The following is a 26,337-nucleotide window of genomic DNA, read 5'->3' on the forward strand; positions in this document are numbered from 1 at the left end:
CTCCCACAAGCCGTGCTTATGTTGGAATAGAAAGCATCTGATAAGATTGCATGGCTCCAAGCATAGTCTACAATCCCTTTAGTATCCAGACCATCATGAATCAAGGAATTTCCCATCTATATAGACATTAGACATGCCAAATGTTAGCTCAAATTAATTTACTCTTTGCACTTAACATGATACACGTAATGGGCAATACACAAAAAGAATATTGGTGCATTTCTTTTTTAGAAAAATCATGCATCTATATTATATGGTCTTAATAATGTAACCAATTATGCTTATTATTAGAAAATCAACTCTATAAATTCAATGCACATAGTGATTCTTGTCTTTTCTTTGCATAAAATTGTGGAGTATGGCTCACACTACAAGGCAACCTCAGTAGTAAATTTATATAAGGGATCTACTCATTCTCAATAACTTGACACAAGTTACACAAGAAATCTATTTTCTCTCAATAATTTAACACACAAGACTACAAATTATTGAGCCTATTTTCTAGTGTGTGCATTTGTGGCTCATCGTCATTATGACTAGAAATATGCCATGATAGTGTTGATTATGTGCATGCATGAAATTCAGTTAAGAATTCTTCTCAACCTTTTTGGAAGCCTAATGCATTGTATCTTAATGCCTTGGAAATTCATGTTTTACACGTCAAAAGAAGAGCTCAATTTTCTTAAAACCTTGAATCAATTTCCACAAAAAAATTGTCTAAAGTGTGTTTTTCACATCAACTAAAATTTCAAAACCATTTGGAGTCTATCTTGAACAAAACTAATCAAAGTTTACCACATTTAATTATGAATCTCATCATTGTGAGATTAACATCAACTAAACTTTAAAATGTTTTCCTTTTTTCCATTGGTTGAAATATTTTTTTTTTGCGAGCATTGCTCCATAGTATCCCTCCCTTCCAAGGCTTGGAAAAGGGTTTGTTTGACATAACATAGCACTTTTTCAAATTGAGGAAAAGCCTTTGTGTGAAGAAGGGGATAGAACTCTTTCAAAATCTTCTATCTTTAGTTATATTTTGGGAGTTTGTATAAAACATGATCTCTCAATCACCATGCTTTAAATCTCAATTGTGGAGTGAAAAGGTTTTGTATGGTTCATTCATTAATTTTCCCAAATACTACCTCCTGGATCAAGATAAATAAAAAACCAAATAAAAATATATGGTGTTACTAGGTTGTTCTTTTGTGACCACCCTTGCCCATAAAACTTGGCAATCACCAATGAAAGTTTCGTATTTTTGTGTATTTTTAAATGGGCAACAAAATTTTCTTAAAAATAAGCCCTTAGTTTAATGATACATTGTTTAAACAAGACATTTATGTGACAAAATGACCAACAATTAGCCCTTCTATGCATTCATTTCATTCTTTGCATAAGTCTTTTACACAAATGAGAGGTGTTTTGAGCAACTCAACTTTTTCAAGAGAATGTATATTGTCCATGCTTAGTTAAACTTTAAATCATTTTTCTTTTATAAAATTTATAAAAGTTTTATTGCATGCATAGAAAGCATGTGTGCACATATATAAATGACCAATCAATGGCAATCATGCAAAAGAAACCATTGCCCCTCCCTCCTTCTCTTACAACTTTAGCATTGCCCGTCCCTCCTTATAACAAAAGAAACCATTGCCCCTCCCTCCTTCTCTTACAACTTTAGCATTGCCCGTCCCTCCTTACAACAAAAGAAACCATTGCCCCTCCCTCCTTCTCTTACAACTTTAGAATGTTGCCAAACCCTTATTAGATAAACCACAATTTTATTTCCTCACAAGACCCACAAAGCACTGAGGTTAGTAGCAAAGGAACACCTAATGAAACCAATCTATTTGAAAAATTTATCTATCCTTTGGTACCATGCTCTAGGGGTTGTACAATTCCTTCTTCACCTTGTAAACTTTGTTTTCTAATTTAGTCATCTCAAAATGTGGCGGCTATGCTAAATATACCTCCTCCTTGAGAGGTCCATTTAAAAATGTTGATTTGACATCCATGTGATAGACTAGCCACTTCTTATGAGCGCCATGAAACGAACTGCTCTGATTGTTGTCAGAATGCTGTGAGAGCAAAGGTTTCAACAACATTGAAACCTTGAACCTATAAAAAACCTTGGACATCTAACCTAGCTTTGTACTTTTCTAAAGAGCCATCATCTTTATACTTAGTTTTCCAAACCCATTTAGTACCAATTACCTTACATTTGGGTGGCCAATCGACAAGCTCCAAGGTGTCATTCTTCATGATGCTATTGTACTCAAACTACATCATTGCATTCCACTTTGAATCTGAGAAAGCTTATGTCAAAGTGGCTAGCTCATGCAAAAAGGACCATCAATGCCATATTGACTATGTGTTTTGAGATTTGTCTCTACTCCTATATTCGTCCAATAATCTGCAAGGTCCATCTATAAAATTTTTGGGAACCTTGGATTGGGGGTTACGCTCATCAAATAGCTACTGTGTTAACTTTAGAAGTGGCTTTCCTTGTGTTATAGCAGCAAGCTGATGTATTTGTGGGAGATAGTCTTCGTCATTTGACATCTTCTCCTCCTTTACATTTTCCTTGCTTGGTTGAGGCACATGGTGCATCATCTCTTTGTTTGATGATAAAGTAGACGAAGCCCTCTCCTCTATTAAATTTTATGCAAAAACTACATCTTGGCTGACAACAATACTCTTAGCCTCTGGATCAAACGCATGGTATGCTGTGAATTCTTGGCTATATCTAAGAAAATTACATTTTTTTATTTTGACGTCAAGCTTGGTTCTTAAATCATCTAATATATGAACAATATAGAAAAAACACCAAAATGTTTTGAAATGAGCAATGGATGGCCTCTTGAGATGTAGTCCCCTTGAGCACCTTAGAGTAAGATCTTTTAGGGATGTAAACTATAATGTTGACTGCTTCAACCCAAAAGGATCTTGAATGCCTTTTTCCATTTAGCATGCATCTCCCCATCTCCATGACAGTGCGGTTATGATGTTCCACAACGCTATTTTGGTAAGGTATTTTTGAAGTGAGTTGGGGCTTAATGCCATGATCCTTGTAATAGTCATTGAATTTACTTCAGGTGAATTCTACTTGTAAGGTTCCTCCTCAGCCCTAAAAGATGTATAAGATCTCCTCTCAGTCCGCTGTAATCATCCCCTATTTCAGAATGCAAGAAAATAGTATTTTCCTTTGTTTTTATCCTAGAGAGAGAAAATGTTCTAGAGAGAGATAATTCAATTTTGAGATATTTTTTGATACAAAGTTTCTTCTTATATTTAAGATGAATTCTTATGAAACAGAAGTTCAAAAAGAATTTTCCAATGGGCATTAGAAACTAATTGTGAATATGTGTATTGGAGACCTTAGCCTAAGGGTCCACATTTGAAAAAAAATGATTAAGGTCCAAATAAGGTTCTAAAGGGCCAATAGGATTAATCCAAGTGTTTTAATAATAAAAATACAAAGAATAAAAGAAAATCTCCCAAAAATGAGTAAATGCTCACATAAGATGAAGAGTTGACTAATTTTTGGGTTTATTAGTTAAAAAATGAGGTTTATTAGTTAAAAAATGAAATTTTGACACCTCATTAAGGAGGGAGGGGGCTCATGAACGAGGTGCCTAAATCAAATGATTCCTTCTCATTTTTAATTCAAAAAAATTGGGTTATTTTATCTCTCCTCTCTCCTCCTTCAAAAAACTGGATCAAAAAGTGAGCCAAACTGGTCCAAAACTTGTCCAAAATGGATCAAACTGAAGCTGGAAGCATGTAGATCCTAGTTGGGTGGTTGGTGGCTTGACCCTTATTCCTTTGTATTTTCATCTTTTTGTATTTACATGCCAATATAATCTTCAAATTAGTGTAATTTTATTATCCCTCTATTTTGCCTCTACTTTGGGAAGCTTTGGAGCTTCACAAATCTCCATCCTCCCTTGGAGATTACCCTCCCCATCTTGGTGGCCAAGATTTCCTTGTGAGCTTCACTTCTTTTTAAAAGAATCGAGCAAAAAACCAAAGATAAGCCTTAATCCATGGTGTTTTTTCTTTCTTTCTCAATATATCTTGGTTATGGCAATTTGACGCTTACTTTTTGGTGAGATGTCTAAGAAGGACAAGTTTAAGTGTGCACAAGATTATTTGGTCAATTGTGATACCAAAAAAAAAATATCTTCCTCCTTAGTTTGAGCTCTGCACCCGTCATGCTTGGCGCATTCTACACATAAATTGGATATTAAATCCATTGCTTGCTAGACTGACTTTAGAAAGCTTTTCTCTAAGTCCTCATGATTGAATATGTGCCAAAGGATATTTGGTAGCATGCCTAAAAATTTGACATCAAGGAAACCATCTAAGATGAAGTTCATATGTTCAAACCCTCTTCTTTTTTAGAGGAAGCTATCTCTCTAGGTCATGACACTGAACAAAAGAGATGCCTCCCTAATAAGCCTCATCCTCAATAAGCTTTCTTCAACAACTACCAATTTGCCATTCCTTAGGTACAAACAAACATTTCAACTTTGTGCATATGCCAGTCCTATATGTATTATGCTCCTACTTATTTTAATAATTTCAATTCTAATCATGGACATGCACCCGCACCTCCTCAAGAAAATGTAGACTTAAGTGGTAATGTTAGGTCAAGTAATGTAATAAATCCCTCTTCATAGCCTAGCACTAATTTACCTAAAGGGCCTCAAATATTTTTCCACATATGCAAAAACAAGTGCCACTGTATTGAGTGTTGCTACAAGCACAACAAGAGTGTTTGGTTGGCCATAGTTTGAATATGCAAGCACTAGGTTTTGTCAATGCAACGTAGTTTCCCATGCCTTGAACACATCAAACATAGTTTCCCATGCCTTGAACATGCCAAACATTCCACCTACGACACTATATATGGGGATATTTGTCACTCTAGTGAATGCATCCAATGCTAGAGAGCATCCATACATTCTACTTATAATAATCTTGCATCTAGATTCTATCTAGATTTTTCATCTAAGATCTACTTGAGGGTGCACGGGTGGACAACGCCATCACATTATACCTTGCTACATTTTAGTATAATCAAAATTTTAAATTCTCTCCATCTTCTACCTTGCCTTGTTTAAGTACTTTCTTTTGCTACTATTTCCTCTCTATTGTGCTATATTATAAAATGATATTAGAGCATTGACGTACTTGTAGCTAAAATTGCACTAGAAGTACTTTTCTTTCTTTTTGTAAAAACACTAGCTTGGACTTATGTTATCATCTTTAAATGGTACTACTACTATTGTTGCACCACTTTGTACTTGTCCACATATCTTCATGGAAGACATGGCAGTAATTACACTTCGTGGAAGTTCAAAGCTAACCCAAAGCCCTTGGCGATTGTTGATCCCAAGCAATCCAAATATGGAAATTCTCCTTGATGCAGTGCTCTCCTTCGAGCATGGAAGCAACACAATGCAAATGCATGTTATGCACTAGAGTAAGCAATTATTTCCTTACATTAGTTTAACACACAACTAAGACACGTGATACTTGGCATATTGGCTTACCAATATGAGACCAAGAATCACACCAAAATCTAGAATCTAGAGAATCAACTTGCTACTGATGAGAAGTTGGCTGAAGGAAAAAAAGTGGATTACTTTATCAAGTAAAAAAGATCAAACGGTTGCCACCGGGTAGCCAAAATGCCCAAATATTTATCTCGACAAGGCATCTAGATCTTACTTGCCAAATATGATAGAGTTGTGACTAAACACTCATGTTTGACCCAACCCTCTTACTTTTGAAGAGTTGAGTGCTATGTTGCTTGAGGAGTAGTTGCGGCTAAAGACCCGTGAGGGTGGATCCAATGCTACATTTTTTACGAACACCAAAGACAAAGGCATGACTTCTTTATATGGTTAAAAAGAGGAGCTAAAGAAGAATAAGTTTTTGGGGAGCTATTATTATATTGCAATGAAAATGGTCATGCAATAAAAGACTGCAGGAAGAAGTAAGCTAACAAGAAGAGTGCCAACCTTAAGAGTTCATGGAAGGAAAAAGAATCAACCAACAACATCAAACATGAGCTTGAATTTTTTGCAAAAATCAAAGAGGTATGTTCGTCTCCTCAAGCTCCACATGTTGATGATTCTTGGATTTGAATAGTGGTGCATCGGAACACATGATTAGTAAGAAAGACTGATATAGTTTTTGGAGACTAGAAGCCTCTTTAGGAACCCATCAATGTTATTGTTGGGTTCCTATGCTAATTTCCCACCCAAAGGGATGATCACCATCTGTTCTGTGGCAAGCTACAGGTGAAGAAAAGAAGCTATCAAATGTACTCTATACTCCTCAAATCAAGAAGAGATTACTTTTTTTTGCTTCAATAATGGATTGTGGTCTTGAAGTATGCTCCAAGAAAATAGAAGCATAGATTCTTGATAGTGTTGTCAAGATGATCAACAAATGTGTGAGGTGTAACAACCTATGTATGAGCTCAACACTCTTACAACAAGTGAGAAAAGGGTAAAAGTGGACTTTGGAATGAGGACTTTGGCCATATTGGCTTTTTGGTTCTCAAGGAGATGCAAAAAACACGGATGATGGCACACTTACTTACATTTTCAAAATTGCAAGAACCTTGTGAGGCTTGTATGATGTGCAAGAAATAGAGAAGGACATTTCCACATCAAAGCAACAATTTATTAAAGACTCCTCTCAAGTTGGTTCAGGTTGATCTATGTGGTAAGATGTCTACTACTACATTGGGTAGATTTTCCTATTTTTTGCTGCTAGTTAACAATTTTAGTAGGAAAATGTGGATTTATTTTCTTTGTGATAAAGCTAAATATTTTGGTAAATTTAAAGAGTGGCACAAGTTAGTTGTAAATGAGATAGGAAACAAGCCAAAGAACTTTTGCACTGATTGAGGAGGAGAATTCACCTCAAGTGAATTCAATGACTACTACAAGGATCATGGCATTAAGTGCTAGCTCACATGCCTTAGCAAAATGGCATTGTGGATTTAAAGAAAGACTGGCATAATCTAGTTATAAATGAGATAGGAAAAAAGTTGAAGAAAGTTTGCACGGATTGAGGAGGAGTGTGAGATCCATGCCCCCTCTGTGCAAAGCCCCCCTCTGCGCAGCATCAAACTCGGGAGTGCTGGCAGAGCGGAAGAAGCAAACTTCCATGTAGGGCAGAGCTTCCCACTAGGGACCTCGCCCAACGAATGTCCAGACAAGAGATTAATCTGGTGGTTCTCCCAAAATCGGTCTCGGATAAAACTTCCCTCGCCCAGGCGATTCCACCATGAAAAATCTTCTAACAAAAATTTTATCTAACCAAGTCAAGACCTTAACTATCCTTTCTATTCTGACCAAACCCGTAGGTCACATTGCCAGATCAAGGAAGGGACTTGCACTTGGTTCATAGAAATCATCGCTTTCCCCCCCTTAAGCGAGGCACAGCCGTTGATTCTTTCCCATAGAACAAGAATCTTCCCGAGACTTACTCTAACTAGCGTAACTTGAACGTATCTAATTTTATTGTAGGAATCCACTATTCTAGCCTAACCCCAACCGGCCCATGGGTTAGCTAGCTGCCAACCGCCCAACCATTGAATTGGTAGGATCCCTTTTTATAAAAATTTGGTTGTGTTTTTTCCTGGGTACCAGGGAAAAGAGTTCCCAGGCCCCCTAGCTGACACTCAAGCAAAATACAAAATAGACACACCACTTACACACCCAATATGAAATTGCCTTTTTCACAGATTCAGCTGTGAAAAAGGCAATATGAAATTGCCTTTTTCACAGATTCAGCTGTCTTTAAAATAGAATTGGAATGAAACCATAATGTTTCCATCATAATCCTCAAAATTCTAGTCCATTCTTTTACAATCAAAATTTCATCCGGACTCTCCTTTGAAGACCTGCTAGTCAACCACCACAACGAGATCCAATTTCAAGTTCCAGTTCACATAGATAATTCCATGCCAGTCCATCCATATCTTCCTCAGACATACGCATGGGTGTCTTAGCAGCCCTGCGAGCCCATCCATCGCCTGGTTAGAACCCTCTACTAAGATCCTCCTTAGGTGTCCTAGCACTTCACTCAGGGACCGCAGGCTTTGTCTCGCGGGAGACGTCCTTCAATGACTCCTCACCAGCTGTTGCAGCATAACTCTCCTTAGATTAAATCATAAGCCAAATGCTTCCTCCAGTATTTTGGCGCGCGTAAGATAGTCCTTTTTTAAAAACAGAGTTTCTATGCAAGCAAGAATTTCTCGTTGAGTTTGATTCCACAAGACCCTTTTTCTAAGAATACAGACTTTCTTAATGAAATTCACAATTCTAGTATCTCAGTAACCCACCCATCAATTACAATGAATTTCTGACTTATTTCTTGAGCGATGATTCCGGGCTAAGGAAAACTTCTCTAAATCATCGGTAATCCATTCTTCGTACTGAAGAAATGGGAATGGTCACAAGGTTTTTCTTAATTTTTGATTCGAGAGATGGGTAAGCATCTTACTGGCCCACCTTTCTCATGTGGTCGTAGTCTAACCCTAAATTACTCGAATTTAATCCTAAAGATATTTTCTAAAGATAATTCTTCGTTTTGTTTTTGATAAATTAACTGTGATTTCCATTCTTAAGGGAAAATCCAAAATTATGAAAATTCATTCTTTCTTGGACATATAGAACTTTAAATAATTCTATTCGTAAATAATGAATTTTTATAAAGATAATTATTTTTCCAATGATCCCTTTGTGAATATGCATCCATCATTTTATTGAATTATTCTCATAGAATTATTCTAAATTATTCTTTTTTCCAATTGAAACTTGGCATCAACATGCCCTGAATTTCTATGTAGAATTATGGTGAAACCTTCTCTTTTAACACCAAAATTACTTTAGGCATTTTCCTAATTAAAGTACGATGAAAATTCCTCTAAACAAATATCCATGTATATGAAAATACCTATTTTGAATTATGATCAAAATTCCTCTTTTAATATCCATGTATATGAAAATACCTGTTTTGAATTATGATCAAAATTCCTCTTTTAATATTTAAGATGTTTATACATAATACATCGTGAAAAATCTACTTTTTGTATGTAAATTTTTATGCATGTACATATGTAAAGATAAATATAAAACTCCTCTTTTCTCTTTTTAAACAATTATGCATAAATACTATAAAAATATTTTTCATAAATGTAACAAAAATCATTCTTTTAGCATAAAAATGTTTATGCCTAGAATATGATAAGAATTCATCTTTTTGCATCTAAATATTTATGCATGTATATATATAAATATAATTATAACAAAAATTCATCTTTTCTCTATTTAAACAATTATGCATAACTACTATAAAAGTATTTTTCATAAATTTAACAAAAATTATTCTTTTAGCATAAAAATGTTTATGCCTAGAATATGATGAGAATTCCTCTTTTTGCATCTAAATTTTTATGCATGTACATATATAAAGATAATTATAACAAAAATTTCTCTTTTCTCTATTTAAACAATTATGCATAAATACTATAAAAGTATTTTTCATAAATGTAACAAAAATCATTGTTTTAGCATAAAAATGTTTATGCCTAGAATATGATGAGAACTCCTCTTTTTGCATCTAAATTTTTATGCATGTACATATATAAAGATAATTATAACAAAAATTTCTCTTTTCTCTATTTAAACAATCATGCATATCTTGGAAATAGCTTTTTGTACTTCCCTAGAGATAAAGAACTTATCTTGGGTGTTGTAAACGAATGAAGATTATATCTGCTTCTTCAAAAACTCTCTCTGTTCTTTTCTTGTCAGCATACTGCTTTTGTCGTTCCTAGGCAGCCTTAATATCTTTGTGGATTGCCTGCATTTGCTGCTCCATGTCATCAAACATCTATTTGGACATCTTGACCCTGATCAATGGGTCGGACCAAGTTAAGGGTGTGAGGCAATCTTGTTCGTATAGAGCTTTGAATGGGCTCATCCCGATACTTCAGTGATAAGAGGCATTGTAAGAAAACTCAACTAGATGTAAGTTGCTTAACCACTTTCTGGGTTCTCTGTCCCAGCATGACTGAAGAATATCTTCAATTACTTGGTTTACTCTTCTAGTCTGGCCATCTATCTCTGGATGATAAGCTGTATTGAGATCTAAGGAAGTTCCCACTGCTTCGAAGAATGCAGTCTAGAACCTTGATGTGAACTTAGAATCTCTGTCTCGCTCACTATCCAAATTTGGTGAATTGAAAAGAATAGTGACTAATCTTGCTATCCTTAAAATTCACTTGTGCATCAAAAATAGCTTTGATAATGTTGACCATGTGCGCATCATTGTTGGTATGTGCAAGTGCACCAATAGCATTGATAAGCTCTTCAAGTTGTCAACAATTGACTTCTTCTTAAAAAAGTTGGTGCCTGAGGAGCTCCAATTGTGAAAATATTGAAGGAGAGAGAGAGAGAGAGAGAGAGAGAGAGCACTTGCACACACACAAAACAATCGAGGAGACACATAGAGATGGAAGGTTGAAAATATTCTTCGTCTTCTTCACCAACAGTGGTCTACTAAAAGATAAGAGAACTACAACAATACTATATACATGGGGTCCATAATGTGAGCATGCTAGAGAGGTGAGCTAGCAAGATAATTATGCCATAACTAGATGTGGACTAAGTGGGTGTAATCTAGCTTTAGAATCACTGGCAAAGATCTATCATGTCAGATGCCAAACACACAAATGAAGTGAATGCTGCAATGGTCATTGAGGTCTAGTATGAGTGTCAGCTCATGTTGATCTTGACATCTCAACACTTCCCCTCAAGCTCGACTCCATCTCACACACTCCAAGCATAGTGTGGAATCGATAGATCTTCTTAGATCCCAAGGCCTTGGTGAAGATGTCTTCAACCTACTTCTCTATGACGTAAACCAAGTCAATGTTTCCCTCCAAGACCTTATCCCTGATGAAGTGATAGTGGACCTCAATGTGCTTGGTCCACGCATGATACAATGGGTTCCTAGACAACTATATGCTACTAAGATTGTCACAATAAATGATAACCTTCTTGTCCACTTACATGCCCAAATCATCAAGTAGCTTGCGTAACCAAGCTACCTCACATGCTGCCACTGCAACACCCCTATACTCTACCTCTGTACTTGATAAAGAGATTGTTGGATGTTTCTTGCTGCTCCAAGTCACAGCCACACACTACTCCCAAAAGAGAACACTACTTCCAAAAGAGAACATAAATCCACTAGTGGATCTCCAGTCAAAGATCCTTCCAGCCCAATTTGCATCTATGTAACCATAAAACTCCAATGGTACACCTGCCTCATAAAAGAGCACATAATCAAGTGTGGAGTACACATAGCGTAGTGTGTGCCTCATGCCATCCAAATGTGGCTTCCGAGGAACTTGCATAAATTGACTCTCCAAGCTAACAATGCAATTCATGTGTCTGGCCTCATGATCGTCATGTATACGAGACTACCAACTATTTTTCTGTCCATAGTGGCATTCTCCAACACATCACTTGCATGGGCACTCAGCTTGCCATTTTGATCTAAGGCTTACAACTAGCCGTACCATACTCGGATAACATGTCCAATGCATACTGCCTCTGTGGTGACAACCATATGCACTCAAGCGTCCTAATTACCTCATTGGCCAAAAGAAAGTATCTAAGCTCACCCAAATCCTTCATCTCAAATTTCTACATGAGAATACTCTTTACATGCTCCACCTCATCTTCATTGTCACACCCACATAAATGGTAATGACCACAATGCCCTATCACTCTTATGCACATAGAGTAAATGATCTACTCATTGCCAAAGAAAGTATCTAAACTCACACCCACATAAATGGTAATGACCACAATGCCCTATCACTCTTATGCACATAGAGTAAATGATCTGCTCATTGCCAAAGAAAGTATCTAAACTCACCCAAATCCTTCATCTCAAATGTCCTAATTACCTCATTGCCAAAGAAAGTATCTAAGCTCACCCAAATCCTTCATCTCAAATTTCTACATGAGAATACTCTTTACATGCTCCACCTCATCTTCATTGTCACACCCACATAAATGGTAATGACCACAATGCCCTATCACTCTTACGCACATAGAGTAAATGATTTGCTTTTGCCATACGAAAGCCAATGGTGATAAGATACTCCATGTTTTAATCCATGCAAGGCTTTACGTAGCCTGCATACATAATCTGTGAGACTAATATACTCGTAAATCAGGTGGCTGCTCCACATACACCTCCTCTTGCAATTCACCATGCAAGAAAGCCTTCTTTACATACATTTGATGCAAAGTCCAACCTTTCAATGTAGCCACTGCAATGACAACTCTCACGGTTGTCATTTTAGCAACAACAGGAGAAAAAATCTCCTCTCACAATCAATACCATATGTCTAAGCATATCCTTTGGCAAAACCAGCCTTGCCTTTTTCCTTTCAATGCTCCCGTCAGTCTTATGCTTTACTTTGTAGATCCATTTACATCCAATGGCCTTCTTGCCTTTAGGTTAAGGCACCAAATCCCAAGTCTCATTCGCATCAAGCACAACCATTTCTTTAACCATTGCTTTCTCCCAATGCACATTGTGATGAACAACATTCTCAAAACATGTAGGCTCTACATCTTGCACAACCTTAGCCATGTATGCATAATGATGAGCTACGTAGCTATCATATGACAATCTCTGCCTAGGATTTTTGACTCTATCTGACCTACATGGGCCCGGGTCACTATGAAGCGTCTGTGTAGTCTCATTTGCCTTCTTTACACCAAGTGTCTTAACATTTGAAATCCTAAACTCCTCATCAAGATTCTGCTCAAAGCTATTTGATTTTGCATCCACAAAAGAATATCAAGATGACAAATCATCCATACCTAGGGACTCACCAACCTTTTCCTTACCTTTCCATGATACATGTGACGTACTCGCAGAGTGATCTGTGCATGAAACTTTCCACTCCATGGTCTATCAATAGAGCCATTACTGGAGGACTCCCTTGGTCCACTCAAATTATGTGATTACTGCCCTGTATTCTGCACAACCACCTGCTCTTTAATTTCAGCCCTAATTGACTCATTTACATCACCATACCACCTACTCATCTCATTAAACACAACATCCTTGCTCACCCCGCAACTCATGTGTAACGGTTTTGTAACACATATATCCATTCTGCTTAAGGGAATAGCCCACAAATATACATTTCTCAGCCTTCGGGTCTAATTTGTTGTGAAACTCATCCGGAATGTGCACATAAGCAATACATCTGAACACTTTCAAGTGTGCCAAATTCATTTTTCTACCAGCAAGCAACTTCTCTTATGGGGAGTAACATCATGTACAACTACAGTGGGACATAGCAGTAAAAACTACTTCAGCCCAATAAGAATGAGGCAAATTCTTCTCAAACATCAATGCATAAGCAACCTCTACAATATGCATGTTCTTTCGCTCAGCAACACCAATTTGTTGTGGCGTGTATCTACATGTGAACTACCTTCTTTGAATGCCATTTTTTACAAATAATCAAAAAACTCATTGGAGAAGTACTCTCCCCCTCCATCTAATCTTAGGCATTTAACCTACAAACTCATTTTCTTCTCAACCATATTTCTAAAAGACTATAAGTTAGAAAACACCTCACTTTTCTCTTTTATGAAATAGACCCACACTTTCCTTGTATGGTCATCAATGAAAGAAACATAATATCTGCATCCATGCATAGACGTAGTCTATGCATAATGAAAGAAGAAGACAAAGAGTGGTAGGGAAATAGCTGACCTTCAAGAGTGAGGGAGGAATAGCCTCCTTTAATAAGAAGCATGAGAGGATGGGGGGAAGAAGAAAGGAAGAAGAGCTCCAATGGTGTCGTGAGCATTTTTATGTAGAAAACCCAAGAGAAAGAAGGAAAGGAAAAGAGCGGGAACTTTGGGAGGGATAATCAAAATGAAAATTTTTATTCCGTCATGAGTATATCTGTAGCTATATCTATGGTGGTTCTATCCGCAAGTATTTCCTAGCTATATATCCGTGGGCAGATATACTCACGATTTTTTTCCCTAAAGAGCGGTAAGGTAATGTGCCCACCCTCCTCTCACTACTCTCTCTCCTCTAATGCGGTTATCGGGCGCGGTAATCTTTTGATCCTCTTGTAGTGAATTTGCCTAGTAGAACATGTGTAGGCTCTCATCATGCATGCTATTTTGAGACAAGTGATGCTCTTATTGCCACTTTATGTACTAAATAGGAACCTATCGCTTTGATTAAGCGAAGGAATCTACCCAATGAATGAGTGCTATGCAATTTGAGTAAGATGCAATGCTAAAAAAATGATACTTTTGACAAACTTGCCTTATCAACAAGAAGGACATTGACATGAAATGGGTTTGCGTGCTCAAACATTAAGCTGATTGTAGTGTCAAGCATCATAAATCAAGGCCTGTATTGCAAAGAGTTACGCTCAAGAGAAAGGCACTGGCTATGCAAAGAGTTACACTCAAGAGAAAGGCACTGGCTATGCTGAGATCTTTGTGTCCACATGTCATATGACTATGCCTCTTGAAATGAAAATACACATAAGGAGGTCTATGTATCTCCATCTTCTAGTTCCATTCAAAAAGGTTAGGAATCAAATGTATGTAAATTGAAGAAATCTTTGAATGGTCTTAAGTAGGCTCATAAAGCATGGCATTAGAGATACCTACATGGTTGGACAGGGTTTTTGCAACAATCTAGCTAGAATTACCATTAATACTAACAAAATTAAAGATGTATTACTAGTCATCAAGCTGCATGTTGATGACATGCTAATACTCAAACGGCCTGATGATCATATTTTAGATTTTATAGCTTGTGTATAGCTTCTTTTGAAAATGTCAAATTTTGGACCATTGCACTATTATTTATGCATTGAGTTTAAGTAGTGTAGTAATGACATTGTTATGTTGTAGAAAAAATATTAGAGGAATTTTTGAAGAGGTTCAATCTTGAAGATTGTACTTGTTACTAAACCTATAGTAGAGATTGGTTTATGGCTTCTAGTCTTGAAGATGTAGATGACCCTTTTGATGCCGGCTTGTATTAAAATGTTGTTGGATGCCTATCTTCTTATGGAGACATAACATTCAATATGTGGCCTTGGTATTGAGAAAATTTATGCATAGCCTAGGCACAAAGTATTAGCAAGTTGTCAAACAAGTGTTCTATTACCTAATATAAGGCACTATGCACATTGGGTTGTTTTATCATAGTTGCATGCATGTATAGATTTATACTAGACTAGATGTTACGACACAAAAGTGTTTAAGAGGGGTTTTTTATTTTCCTTAGCGGAACCTTAGTGATTCATGCATATCATTGGTCACCAAGAAGCAACCCACTATAGCCACTTCTGGATGTGAAGCTGAGTACAACAACACAACATCCATAGTTACAATTGAGTGTGTTTGGCTTTGACACCTTATGATTGATTTGGATATTGGCCAATCCAAATCCATTACCATCTTCATTGATAATCAAAGTGTAATGGTAGTTTCAAAGAATCCAAATTTTCATGCTAGCACAAAGCACATTGAGGTACCTATCATTGAGGTACCTATCATTATTTTAGGGGGAGATACTCAATAGGGAAAATCAACTTGGCTTATTTGCCAACACAAAACAACATAGCCAATTTGTTCAGAAAGGCTCTCCCACAAAAATAAGTCTGAATCTTTTTGCAAAGTGGTCTCCCTATCATAATCCAAAGAGCCTGGCACATCTTTGTACTTCTAGAGCCAGTCTAGTCATGTTCATGTCATCAATCTTACGAGAGATTTATAGCCATCTTCGATAGTGATGTGTGTAAACACACTTAGGGCCAATTGAGGAACTTTTTTCCTTACGAAAGGGTTGTTCTCACATTTTGGAACATGACCTTTGTGGAAGCCACATTCATTCTACAACTCCTCCACACCCTCCTCCTCCTCCTCATACTCACATGCTTTCTTCTCCTTCTCCTTCTCCTTGTCAGCTTGCAACCATCCTGCTCATTCCCCTTCCTCCACTCTCAACCCTAGACCTACTTCATGGTGGCTAGAGAGAGAGAGAGAGAGAGAGAGAGAGAGAGAGAGAGAGAGAGAGAGAGAGAGAGAGAGAGAGTCATACTTACATCTCAAAAGTACAAGCACCATTCCAAAGTGTCATGCTCATGGCTAGAGAGAGAGAGAGAGAGAGAGAGAGAGAGAGAGAGAGAGAGAGAGAGAGAGAGTCGTGTTGACATCTTAGAAGTACAAGCCCCATTCCAAAGTGAGAGTGGTGGAGACAAGGTCATGGCTGCCTTGTTTGCACAATGACTTCCTGCAAGAGAGGGAGAGAGAGAGAGAGAGAGAGAGAGAGAGAGAGAGAGAGAGCATCATGGAGATTCGTAAGCTACAAGAAGAAAATTGCATTGCCACCTACATTAAAAACCTACATTAAAAGTACAAACCACTCTCTCTCTCTCTTGAGTATCTCTTTGGGAATTTAACTCTTAGATTTATATTAAAAAAATCATAAATAAATTTTATTTTAAAAAATAATCATTATCATCATTATGATAAATATGTCAATTTTTACAAGTAGCCTTGCCCTTCAGAAATTAAGCATGCTGCTAACCTACCCAAAATGGGGCTCCTTATGCTTAGTAACCTTAAAATGGGTCCTCCTCACATTTTTAGAGTAAATCTCAAAGGAGATTTATCCATAGCTCATACCTACTACCTAAAAGCGAGCATCCTTCCCTATCAAAATCAGTAGTTTTACCAATGGACAATAGCTTAGATGGTCAAGATAGTAGCCTCCCAACTGGAGGGTGGGAGTTCTATTCTTTTCAGGAGGTAACCAATTAATGCGCATGGTATGGGTGTGGTGTGTGTGCCTAGTGTGGCGTGATAGCCACTGGGGTTAGCCTAGCCCCAACATTAATGAACTAGTTGTGAGCCCTTCCATTGAGTTTGAAACAAAATAAAATTGGTAGCTTCAAACACCTATTTTATTAAGTTGAGCATCTTTCATAGGCATGATAACAATTGCAAAAATCCTTAGAAATGGCATACATTCAAACTCAAATCACATATAAATAACATGCATCCAAAGTTTAACCACATACATAGACTCTCATATCATGAAGATTTAAAATAATACTTAATTCTTAAATAGTTCATTTTCCTTAGAGCAATTGGATCCTAGAAAGCACTACATATGCAAAAAAAAAAAAAACTTTTAGTGGCATGATGAGATCTAAAAGTTGCCACCAAGTATGAAGAGAGATTAGCTATTTTTTAAATTTGTATTTAATTAAGCATCAAGGTACTTTAATCTTATTAGATCGATCACTTCTTTTTTTTTGACTATGTTTCTTAAGTAAAAAATGCATATGTTACTCTGCAAAAGTAATTTTGTTTGCATAGATGTATAGAAACAAACCCTTCAAACTGGCCACATGAAAGAAACTTACTAGACTACTACTTTTTATTTTTTTGCATTTTGTGAGATGATGATTAAGAATCTGATTATATTACATGCATACATGTTTTGGTTTTGAAATTTCCCCCCCAAAAATATAAATACATTTTCTTTCACTAAATTGACTATTATGCTATGTGATGTGCACATTAATTGATCTCCCCTATTCATCAATGTCAAAATTACTCCGACTAAAAGGTGGATTGGGAGTCAAAGATTTGAAATTGGGTCCTTCCCCCATGATCCATACACGCACACCCAAGTATCACAAGGGGGTAGCTTATGTAATTAAGGAGGTATTTTTGACTTATGATATCTAAGTTACTTGTAACTTATCCTAAGAAAGAATAAACTTTTTGTTAAGCCAGATGATTGTCCCTTGTGTGGATGCATGCACGTTTTTTAAACGTGCTCTCATCTAGAGGACCCACATGTGGGTAGGATTTTTTTTAAAAATGGGATATAAGTGTCTAACCCCATATTGTATTTAGGAGGTCGTTGCATGCTAGGAGGGTGAGTGAAACTATACATTGACTTAGAAAAGAAAGAGGGTCTTTATTGTGGGTAGTTGAACCTTCAAGGGGGAGGGTGCATGTAATGTGTTTAACAAAAGTGGGATTTTCTTGAAGATTTCCATCTTTCATTAGCAAGTTCTTGCCATGTCTTTGAACTCTACAATTTATTTGAAAATTTCCAAATTGCTAAAACGGCTAGAAGAGGAGGAATATGGGGGTGAAAATGATTGTACTGAGTGCCCCTGCCCCTTATGTTCAATCCACCTACCCTCTCTCAAGTATGAAACTCTAAGCAAAATTTTCTCTAGAATAAAATTTACGAAATCAACTTTACAAACATATTCCAAGTTCATAATGCCTATTCTAAACATTTTTCTATCTATGGCATTGGAATGAACATATCCTAATGCTTACAACTTGAGGGCACCTTGTGAAAACACAAAAGAGGGGATTTGGGGGGGGGGGGGGGGGGGGGGGATGGGGGATGGGTATTGATAGAGTGGGTGATGGGATTGAGGTGTTATGGTATTAAAATCCTTCCATTAACACATTTTGGTTCATTTACAAGGCCTTTAACACCTTTGTCTCAATCATTCTCTCTCTCTCTCTCTCTCTCTCTCTCTCTCTCTCTCTCTCTCTCTCTCTCTCTCTCTCTCTCTCATTGTATGCTATGAGTCTTATCTGAGCTTGCTTGCCTATCTACTTTCATGCTTGGTGTTGCATGCTCTCTATTCTTGTTGCAAGGTCCATGGATTGCTTATGAGTGTGTGTGCATAGGCACGCTATGTAGAAAGGGATGCCACAGGTATGTGTATTTGTAGTCGTGTGAGGTTTGTGTGAGAGGATAGTCTAGCCCTAGAGGCAGTTACGATGCAATGACTCGCATTTCTAAAGCACGCAACTGACCACACGATTCTCAATACACATACATACAGTTACTCCTAGGAAAGGTTAGCTTACCACACTAATCACACATTTAAGAATCGTTTAGGCCCTCAAAACGGTTGCACACATTAAGGGAATGTGCCTTGAATAGCTACCTCACACCTTGCTTAGATTTTACCCTCCTTGCAAGTGAGCCACGTCTACACAAGCCATCTGTTAACCATCAATTGTCACTAAATGACCCCATTCAATGTCCAAATTGAGATCCAACCAATGTTGTTTGCTCGACACTCTTCCCCACGAGAAACTACTTGGCTTCTTGGTGTTTTTTGTGTTTGGGAGGGGGGCATAGTGCCGCTCTCGACTAACAATGTTGCAAGTAAAAGTGGATGTCTTAAGTGCGTAGTGGGATTGCCAAGCAAGCTTGAATGTCTTTTTTTGGCCTGCCTATAGTGGGAGTGCCAGCAGCAGACCATTAGGATAGATGACTACGTTGGTGTGAATCCAAGCAAAGAAAAGACAGAGTTGGGGAAAAATGAGCATGGTTGAAATTCCGAGCATTGACAAAAAAACAAAAAAAGACACAAGGCAGTGTAAACAGGTGTCAAGTAAGAAAGGCGCTTAGACAGATAAGTATAAAGGGCGCGCGAAGAATGACCTCCATGTGGCAAGGCATCTGAGCTCCACGTGTCTCGACAAGACAAAGCTGCCACCTGGTCGTCTCCCTCCCTCTCACAACTCCTCCTTTTGCTTGTATATATCATAAACTTGTAGCTTCCAAGTTGCTTATTAATTTCAGGAGCTTTACTTTCTGTGTTAACAATTTGCATCCAATAGCTATAGTTCCTGCTACTCTGCTTTTAATCCTCCCTAATCATAGTGTACAAAAACCATTTTTATCTTCTTTAATAGAAATTAGTGTTAGAATAGTGACCCTTCATCTCTTTGTTGCTTTGTATCTTTGGAGGTTCTAAGGCTTGAATTTTTATTCAATTAATATGCAGGCACAGCAGATCTCTCCCTATTCTGGTAACCCACTTTTTGTTTCCGATAATAGTATCGATTTATGTGTATTTGCTGTATTGGTTTTAAATTTGGGCACATGAGTCTATTCTACTTTAGTTCGTCTGAGAGGAGAAAGAAGTTAAATTAGCCCTTTTTTTAAACGTAAATTTATTGGAGTAAAGGTACAAATTCAAGCTTGTGTTTGGAATAATGTCCTTTTTATAGAATGAACTCTCTAAACTACATAGCGATCACTGGATGCTTTTGATTTTTTTTATTTTTATTTTTCAAGTTTCGGTTTGATGTCTGCATTGCAGAAGCTACTGCTGCAGGTGAGCAGCAAGGCATATATACAGGTCAGGAGCATACTGTAGGTGCGGAGGAGCATGCAGATCATGCATCGAAGAAAAAATCAGTGCTGGGGAAAGTTAAAGACAAGGCCAAGAAGCTCAAAACCAAAGTTAAGAAGCCCAGATCCCCTGGCGCCGCCGAAGATAACAATGATGAGTCCAGCAGCGCCTCCAGCGGCGAAGACGAAAGTGGAAGCGAGCCACACCAGCAGGTGTTACTTTCATTCTCTTAAGCTAAACTTGATCTCACCAGCAGGTCTTGCTTTCATTTCTTTAACTAAACTTGATCACCAGCAGGTCTTGCTTTCATTTCTTTAACTAAACTTGAGGATTTGCTCTGCAATACCCTTCCGTAATCAATGTGTGCAAGTTATATATACTTTAATCTCATTAGTGTGCATTTTTCATGTGCGCCAAAAATTTGTGTCTATTGCACATGAGCAATAATCAACAAGTCTCATTATTGCTGTTTTCTGTGCTGAAATTTGAGTGCTCCAGCCTCCCTCTGTACAAAATTTACATATTATATGATGCAAGCAAGCCCTTCTGTATTTGCACATGCAAGGTAGTAAGTCAAATACCTCTAGCCATTAGGTTGTGTGTGTGCACAAAGACATCTATTATAAAACTTCATACATTTGATTGTCTTGGTTAAGGTATGAACCTTGGGATTCAAACACGCAGCTGTTCCCTCTGGAGATAAGTATATGAAAAATTTGTCGCATGTTAGTCAGCCTTCTCGTACAGTCACACGATTTTACAAAATATTTATAATACCGGATCTGTATAGCAATTTGATGACTTGCATAGCTCCAGCTGCATATAGATATAATCTTTGTTGATATACATCAAATGCATATGATCCGAATTCTTTTGTGTGCGGACTAATGGGTTCCAAGTCATCAATCTCTTGGCACATACTGCATGTATATCCATATACTGCATGTATATGGATGTATGCAGCATTGATGCGGATTCATTTTGTGCGCGTGTGTTGCTAGTTTGAGTACTAAAAAGAGTTTTTTGTGGGTTGAATATCTGGATTGTGTAGCATGTCAGTGAAGAAGCTGGAGAGGAAAGAGGTACTTTTATCTCTCAATTCAGTCTAATGTGTTTTGGGAAAACGTACTTTTTCATGTATACTTAACAGATCTGAATGTTGGCATACAGAAATTGTATCTACTCTGGGGCTAAAGGGCGAGGCTTACGAGGCCATCCCTGACTCCCATGTAAACAGTTCAGAGGGGACTGGAGGTGTGCAAGAAAAATTTGGACAAATGAGTTTGGGAGACGAACTTGATCGTACAAAGCGACAGGAGGAATTGCCATCAGCCCCAGGTACTTGGAAAAGTAGAATTAAGGGTTGCTACAGCGCTTTGGTATGTAGTTCAGTCATAGAACAGATGAAGTATTGATTCAGAAAAACTTGGGATATCTCTTGACTAATGGCAATAATGTTCCTTTATTTAAGGGCACATCTGTGGTGTACATATGTGCGCTTGTGTCATAAATCTCATCCTATTACCCTGTGTTTCTCTGATGTAGAAGGGGATTTAAAGTAAGTAATGTTTGCACAAACAAATAATATTATTGCTAATGTAGAATAAGTCCTTAGCATCAATATTCAAGTTTGAACGCATGTTTTTTTTTGGCAGTCTACATGAGAGTTAGGGTAGGCTTGATAGCGCCTCCATCTATGTGATGGAAGTATAAATGGGGAGATAATCACTTCAGTCTCTAGTACATTTAATTTTCTCCTTTGATGTGGTGGTTGATGTGAGCAGGGCAAGAGTTTGCAGGTGTGACACCTTATCTTGCGAGTCACGGTCTCGGGCAGAGCCCTTTCATTGCAGGAGCTCGCAGAGGTCTTCCAGTGGAAGAAGGGAAGAATGCAGAGGGGAAGGATTTACTTGTTACACCTGCTTCAACTGATTCTCAGGTATGTAGTTAAATATTTGATTTCAAAGCTTACTTCAGAAGATGGAACGTAGACATGGACCACCTTTGGAAGAGAAACTAAAGCCTAGCATACATTGCTTTTAGAACAGGTTCTGTTATTAGGTTCCTTAGGAAGATGCAACCTAGACATGACATGGACCACCTTTGGAAGAGGAAAACTGAAGCCTAGCATACATGGCTCTTAATTTATAATGAAGGATTCACATATATAGATCTTAATCAACAGCAAATGAAGTTCACAGTTTCACACTATTATATGCAGGACACTTCAGCAATGGATTTTGATAGGGCTCCAGAAGTCTCCAAAACAACTGACAACACAGCAGCTTGGTATACACCAACCTCAGAAGAAAGTGCCCCTGAAGCAGAGCAGCAGGAGCCAATGAAAGACCACATAACTGAAGGTGTAACTGCTGCTAAAGACAGTGTTGCAGCCACCGCGGCAGCAGGTGCAGGAGCCGTGGGTGTCAAAACACTCTCCGATGACAGCGAAAATGTTGAAAGCAAAGACTCAGATCTCCCTCGGGTCAAAAAGAGCATGCTGGAGCAAGCGAGGGACAGAATATTTGGCTCTTCATCAAAGAAACTTGAAGATGAGCAAATCCGGATGGATGAAAGCAAACCAACTCTCACAGGTAGAGCTGTGGACACAGTAACAGGTTTCAACGATACAATTGCTTCGAAGCTTGGCTATGGATCAAATAAGAACCTAACAGCTGAAGGTGAAACCACAGCTATGCAAGTTGATAATACACACAACCCAGAGAACAAGTCGGTTTTGCAGAAAATACAAGAAAGCGCCACTGGTGCAACAGAAGCAGTGACGAGCAAGCTTGGCTATGGTGACAAGCAGCAAACACCAACACAAGCAGTAGGTGAGGAGGTTGGAACAGGTGAGAACAAGTCGTATACGCAGAAGGCTTATGATGCTGCATCTGGAGCTAAAGATGCAGTGGCAGCAAAACTTGGGTATGGTGGCACCTCAAAAGAGGATATAACAACAGATACTCCAACAACTCAAGGTGAGCAGAAAACTTACCTGCAAAAAATGCAAGAGACAGCAGTAGGAGCAAAAGATGCAGTGGCATCAAAGCTCGGTTATGCTAACAGAGAGTTACCTGCTTCATCTGAGGGTGCTTACAATGATGATGAGAGTGGCCCTGTTTGTACGGCAGCTTTGTTTCATCCTGGGGAAGAAGATAGAGCATTATCTCAGCTGATTACAGAGAAGATGAGTACAGGGGCTGCAACTGTGAAAGATAATTTGCTGAGACCTTTTGGGGCTTCAAAATCTGGCCCTCCAACACCTACAACCACCCCACCTCCATCTTCAGTAGCTACCGTTGCAGCAGACCCTGTTCATAGTACTGTAAGTGCTACAGACGATGTCAAAGGCGCGCCGCATGCAGCTGGCGAAGAGAAACCGGGTATTGTTGGGAAAGTAACTGGTGCTGTAACATCTCTACTTGGTACCTCTGCTTCAGGGAAGAAGAGAGCTGACGAAGCTGCTGGTAAAGCTATTGAAGATCCTCAAGCAGCTGGAGTATGTAATGTGGAGATGCACTAAGCTATTTCTGATGAAAAGGTAACTATGGAACATGCCTGCAATTAAAACTCCTGATTTAGTGTACAATAAACTGGTCTGTTAATGAATACTTTCTTTTTTGTCTCCTAACTGAAGGATGTTGTGTACAGGGAGTGTGAAATGGATTAGAGAGAAGTTTGGCACGTAAATGCAGGCAGTGCATTTTCCTTTTTTGCTATTTGGTTTTTCTGGATCCTTGTAGGGAGAAGACTGGATGGTACAGGAAGTTCTCATGCTCCTAGCATTAAAAGATGAGGAAGGTTTCATTGTTTCTGTTGTACTGCTTCTGCGTCTGTGAATAAGCATGTGTCATTTGTACTTGTTGCAATAGATGTACTTGCGAAATTCTAATATAGTTCTTATTTATTCTGGACTCTCTCTCTCTCTCTCTCTCTCTCTCTCTCTCTCTAATATAGAACGTGAGGAGATGACTTTTAACGTGGAAATGTTGGTCGATAAGTATGCTGATAGATTGTCATATATAGGCGTAAACGCTCTCTCTCTCAACTGATAGATTGTCATACTAAGGTGAAATTTAGGTTGGAAATTGAGAGTTAAAACTGAATGAGGAAAGGTGTGAAGTTCCAACACACTCAGTGCACTCGTTCCCCACCTCAGTGAGACAAGTGTATGGTAAGAACAGACTACTTTCAAAAGCACAATTTTCAAAGCCACTTGGAGCACTGTTCTCACTGAGAATATTTTTCTTTTTAGATCTTAAAACTTGTAATTTTGAAATTTACAAGTTTTTCTTTAATATTTATAGGTTTTTTCACTAAAATATAATTAAAATGCTTAAACAAAAATAAAATTTACAAGTGAGATCATGAGTTTTGTAAGTGCGTTGTAAGGGTTTGCGGGTTTTTTGTGAACACTAGAGTGGATACTTCAATTATTGCTGTTTATATGTGTTTCAGTGATGTTTTACAATGGTAATCTAAGATTACAATTATTACTGCTCAGAGGTGTAGAGAAAGGGTGCTTGCTGAGGAAGAAACAAAACTTTGCTAGGAAGGTTGATCCTTTTTTTTTTGCCGGGAAAAAGATCCTTCCATTAGTTAGAGAAAAACAGCTGCAAAGGGCTAAGTACAACCAAGACGGGTTAAATATAGCCTCACCTCGGGAGACAAATGATCAAAGGGAAAGAGCTGCTACTCCTCTGGCTGGCCGCTCTGTGAGCAGAAGGCTATCTCATACAGGGGGAAGGGGGGGGAGGGGGACAACCATACAAGTGGTATGTAATGCCAAATGGGGTCACCGCCTCTATCCGTGAGAGGAAAGGGCCAGGCCTCCAAAGTCAGAAGAAGGCTTCCCGTTGCTTCCGCATGTGGTCAGAAGCTCCTTGCAGCTTTTCCCACTGACCGTTGAGGGCGTGAATGATGTCGCGCCATATGCTCCTGGTGGTCTCAATCGGCGGAGCGTGGGTGCCCTCAATGGCCTAGCTACATCTAGCCCGCTAGATGTGCTAGGCGGCTATGCATTAGGAACTCAATGGAGTCTTCTTGGGCCCTTTAATTTGCCATGAGGTTATGGAAACGTTTAACTTTTTGACAAATAGGAGCCCGCCATGTAAGCAAAAACCATTGGTTTGTAAGAGAGGTGTAAGAGTGGTCAAAGGGTGCACTTTTTTTCCCAAAAAGGGGGGAGGGTAATTTTACAATTTTCGGACCTCCATAACTTCTACATACAAGCTCCGATCTGAGCGGAGATTACAGATCCGTGATCTACGCATCAAGAGCTTTCCATAGATATGTTACATGATATGGTTTTATTCGCTAGATTTTAAATTCCATTTTCCTCCCCAAATTCAAATTCGAATAAAGTAGCCGTTTTGAAGCTTCAAATTAGAAAACGTTTCTTCTTAAGAGAAAAGGTTTGACTTCCTTAAACTGCCAAATAAAAGGGCCCAAGAAGACTCCATTGAGTTCCTAATGCTACTGCAAATTGCCCATCGCTGGCATGAGCCTAGTCGCCAAACACCTGCCGGTGGGGCTGTGACTAGTACTACTGCAATATGATGGTGGGAGACCTGAAGGGCAACAGTCCTCCTCGTATGTCATGACCACTCTAGCCTCGGTGGCCCAAGCGACAGTACCCCAAGTGATGATTCGGGTCGATGTCTTGTCCATAGCGAAGATGCGGAGAATCCACTGCCAAATCTGTTGAGCCTTCGGGCAATCCCAAAGGAAATGTCGTTGGGACTCATGGGGGTGGCCGCACCTCAGGCAAGCTCCTCACCGACCTCCAACTGCCAGCCAAGTACCAACTGCCAGACTCCTGTGTGCCGTCAACCAACGGAAGAGAGTAATCTTCTGAGGCTGAGAGCTATCCCAAAGTCTCTTCCAGAAATCTTAAAGGAAGCGTTGTGATAGGCCTTGAGACTGCGAGTGTGCTGCTGCTGCCGGTGTGCCTCTGTCTCCGACATATAGATCCTGCTGTGCTGTCGGTGTGCCTCTGTCTCTGACATATAGATCCTGTGGTGGCCAGCCATGCT

General features: G+C 38.6%; 1 protein-coding gene across 1 annotated transcript; it reads left to right on the forward strand.

Moving 5' to 3' along the window:
* Positions 1-19,834: 19,834 nt before the first annotated feature.
* LOC147607659 (uncharacterized) lies at positions 19,835-24,219 on the forward strand. Its single transcript, XM_086790480.1, has 7 exons — positions 19,835-19,973; positions 20,267-20,511; positions 21,351-21,381; positions 21,470-21,637; positions 22,084-22,238; positions 22,521-23,843; positions 23,954-24,219. Exons 1-6 carry the CDS (start codon positions 19,943-19,945, stop codon positions 23,823-23,825), a joined length of 1,935 nt encoding a protein of 644 aa, XP_086646606.1. The 5' UTR covers positions 19,835-19,942; the 3' UTR covers positions 23,826-23,843; positions 23,954-24,219.
* The last annotated feature ends 2,118 nt before the right edge of the window (positions 24,220-26,337 follow it).

This window comes from Cibotium barometz, chromosome 55 (assembly GCF_041138505.1).
Source record: "Cibotium barometz isolate CiBa-2024 chromosome 55, ASM4113850v1, whole genome shotgun sequence".
Classification (NCBI taxonomy): Eukaryota; Viridiplantae; Streptophyta; class Polypodiopsida; order Cyatheales; family Cibotiaceae; genus Cibotium; species Cibotium barometz.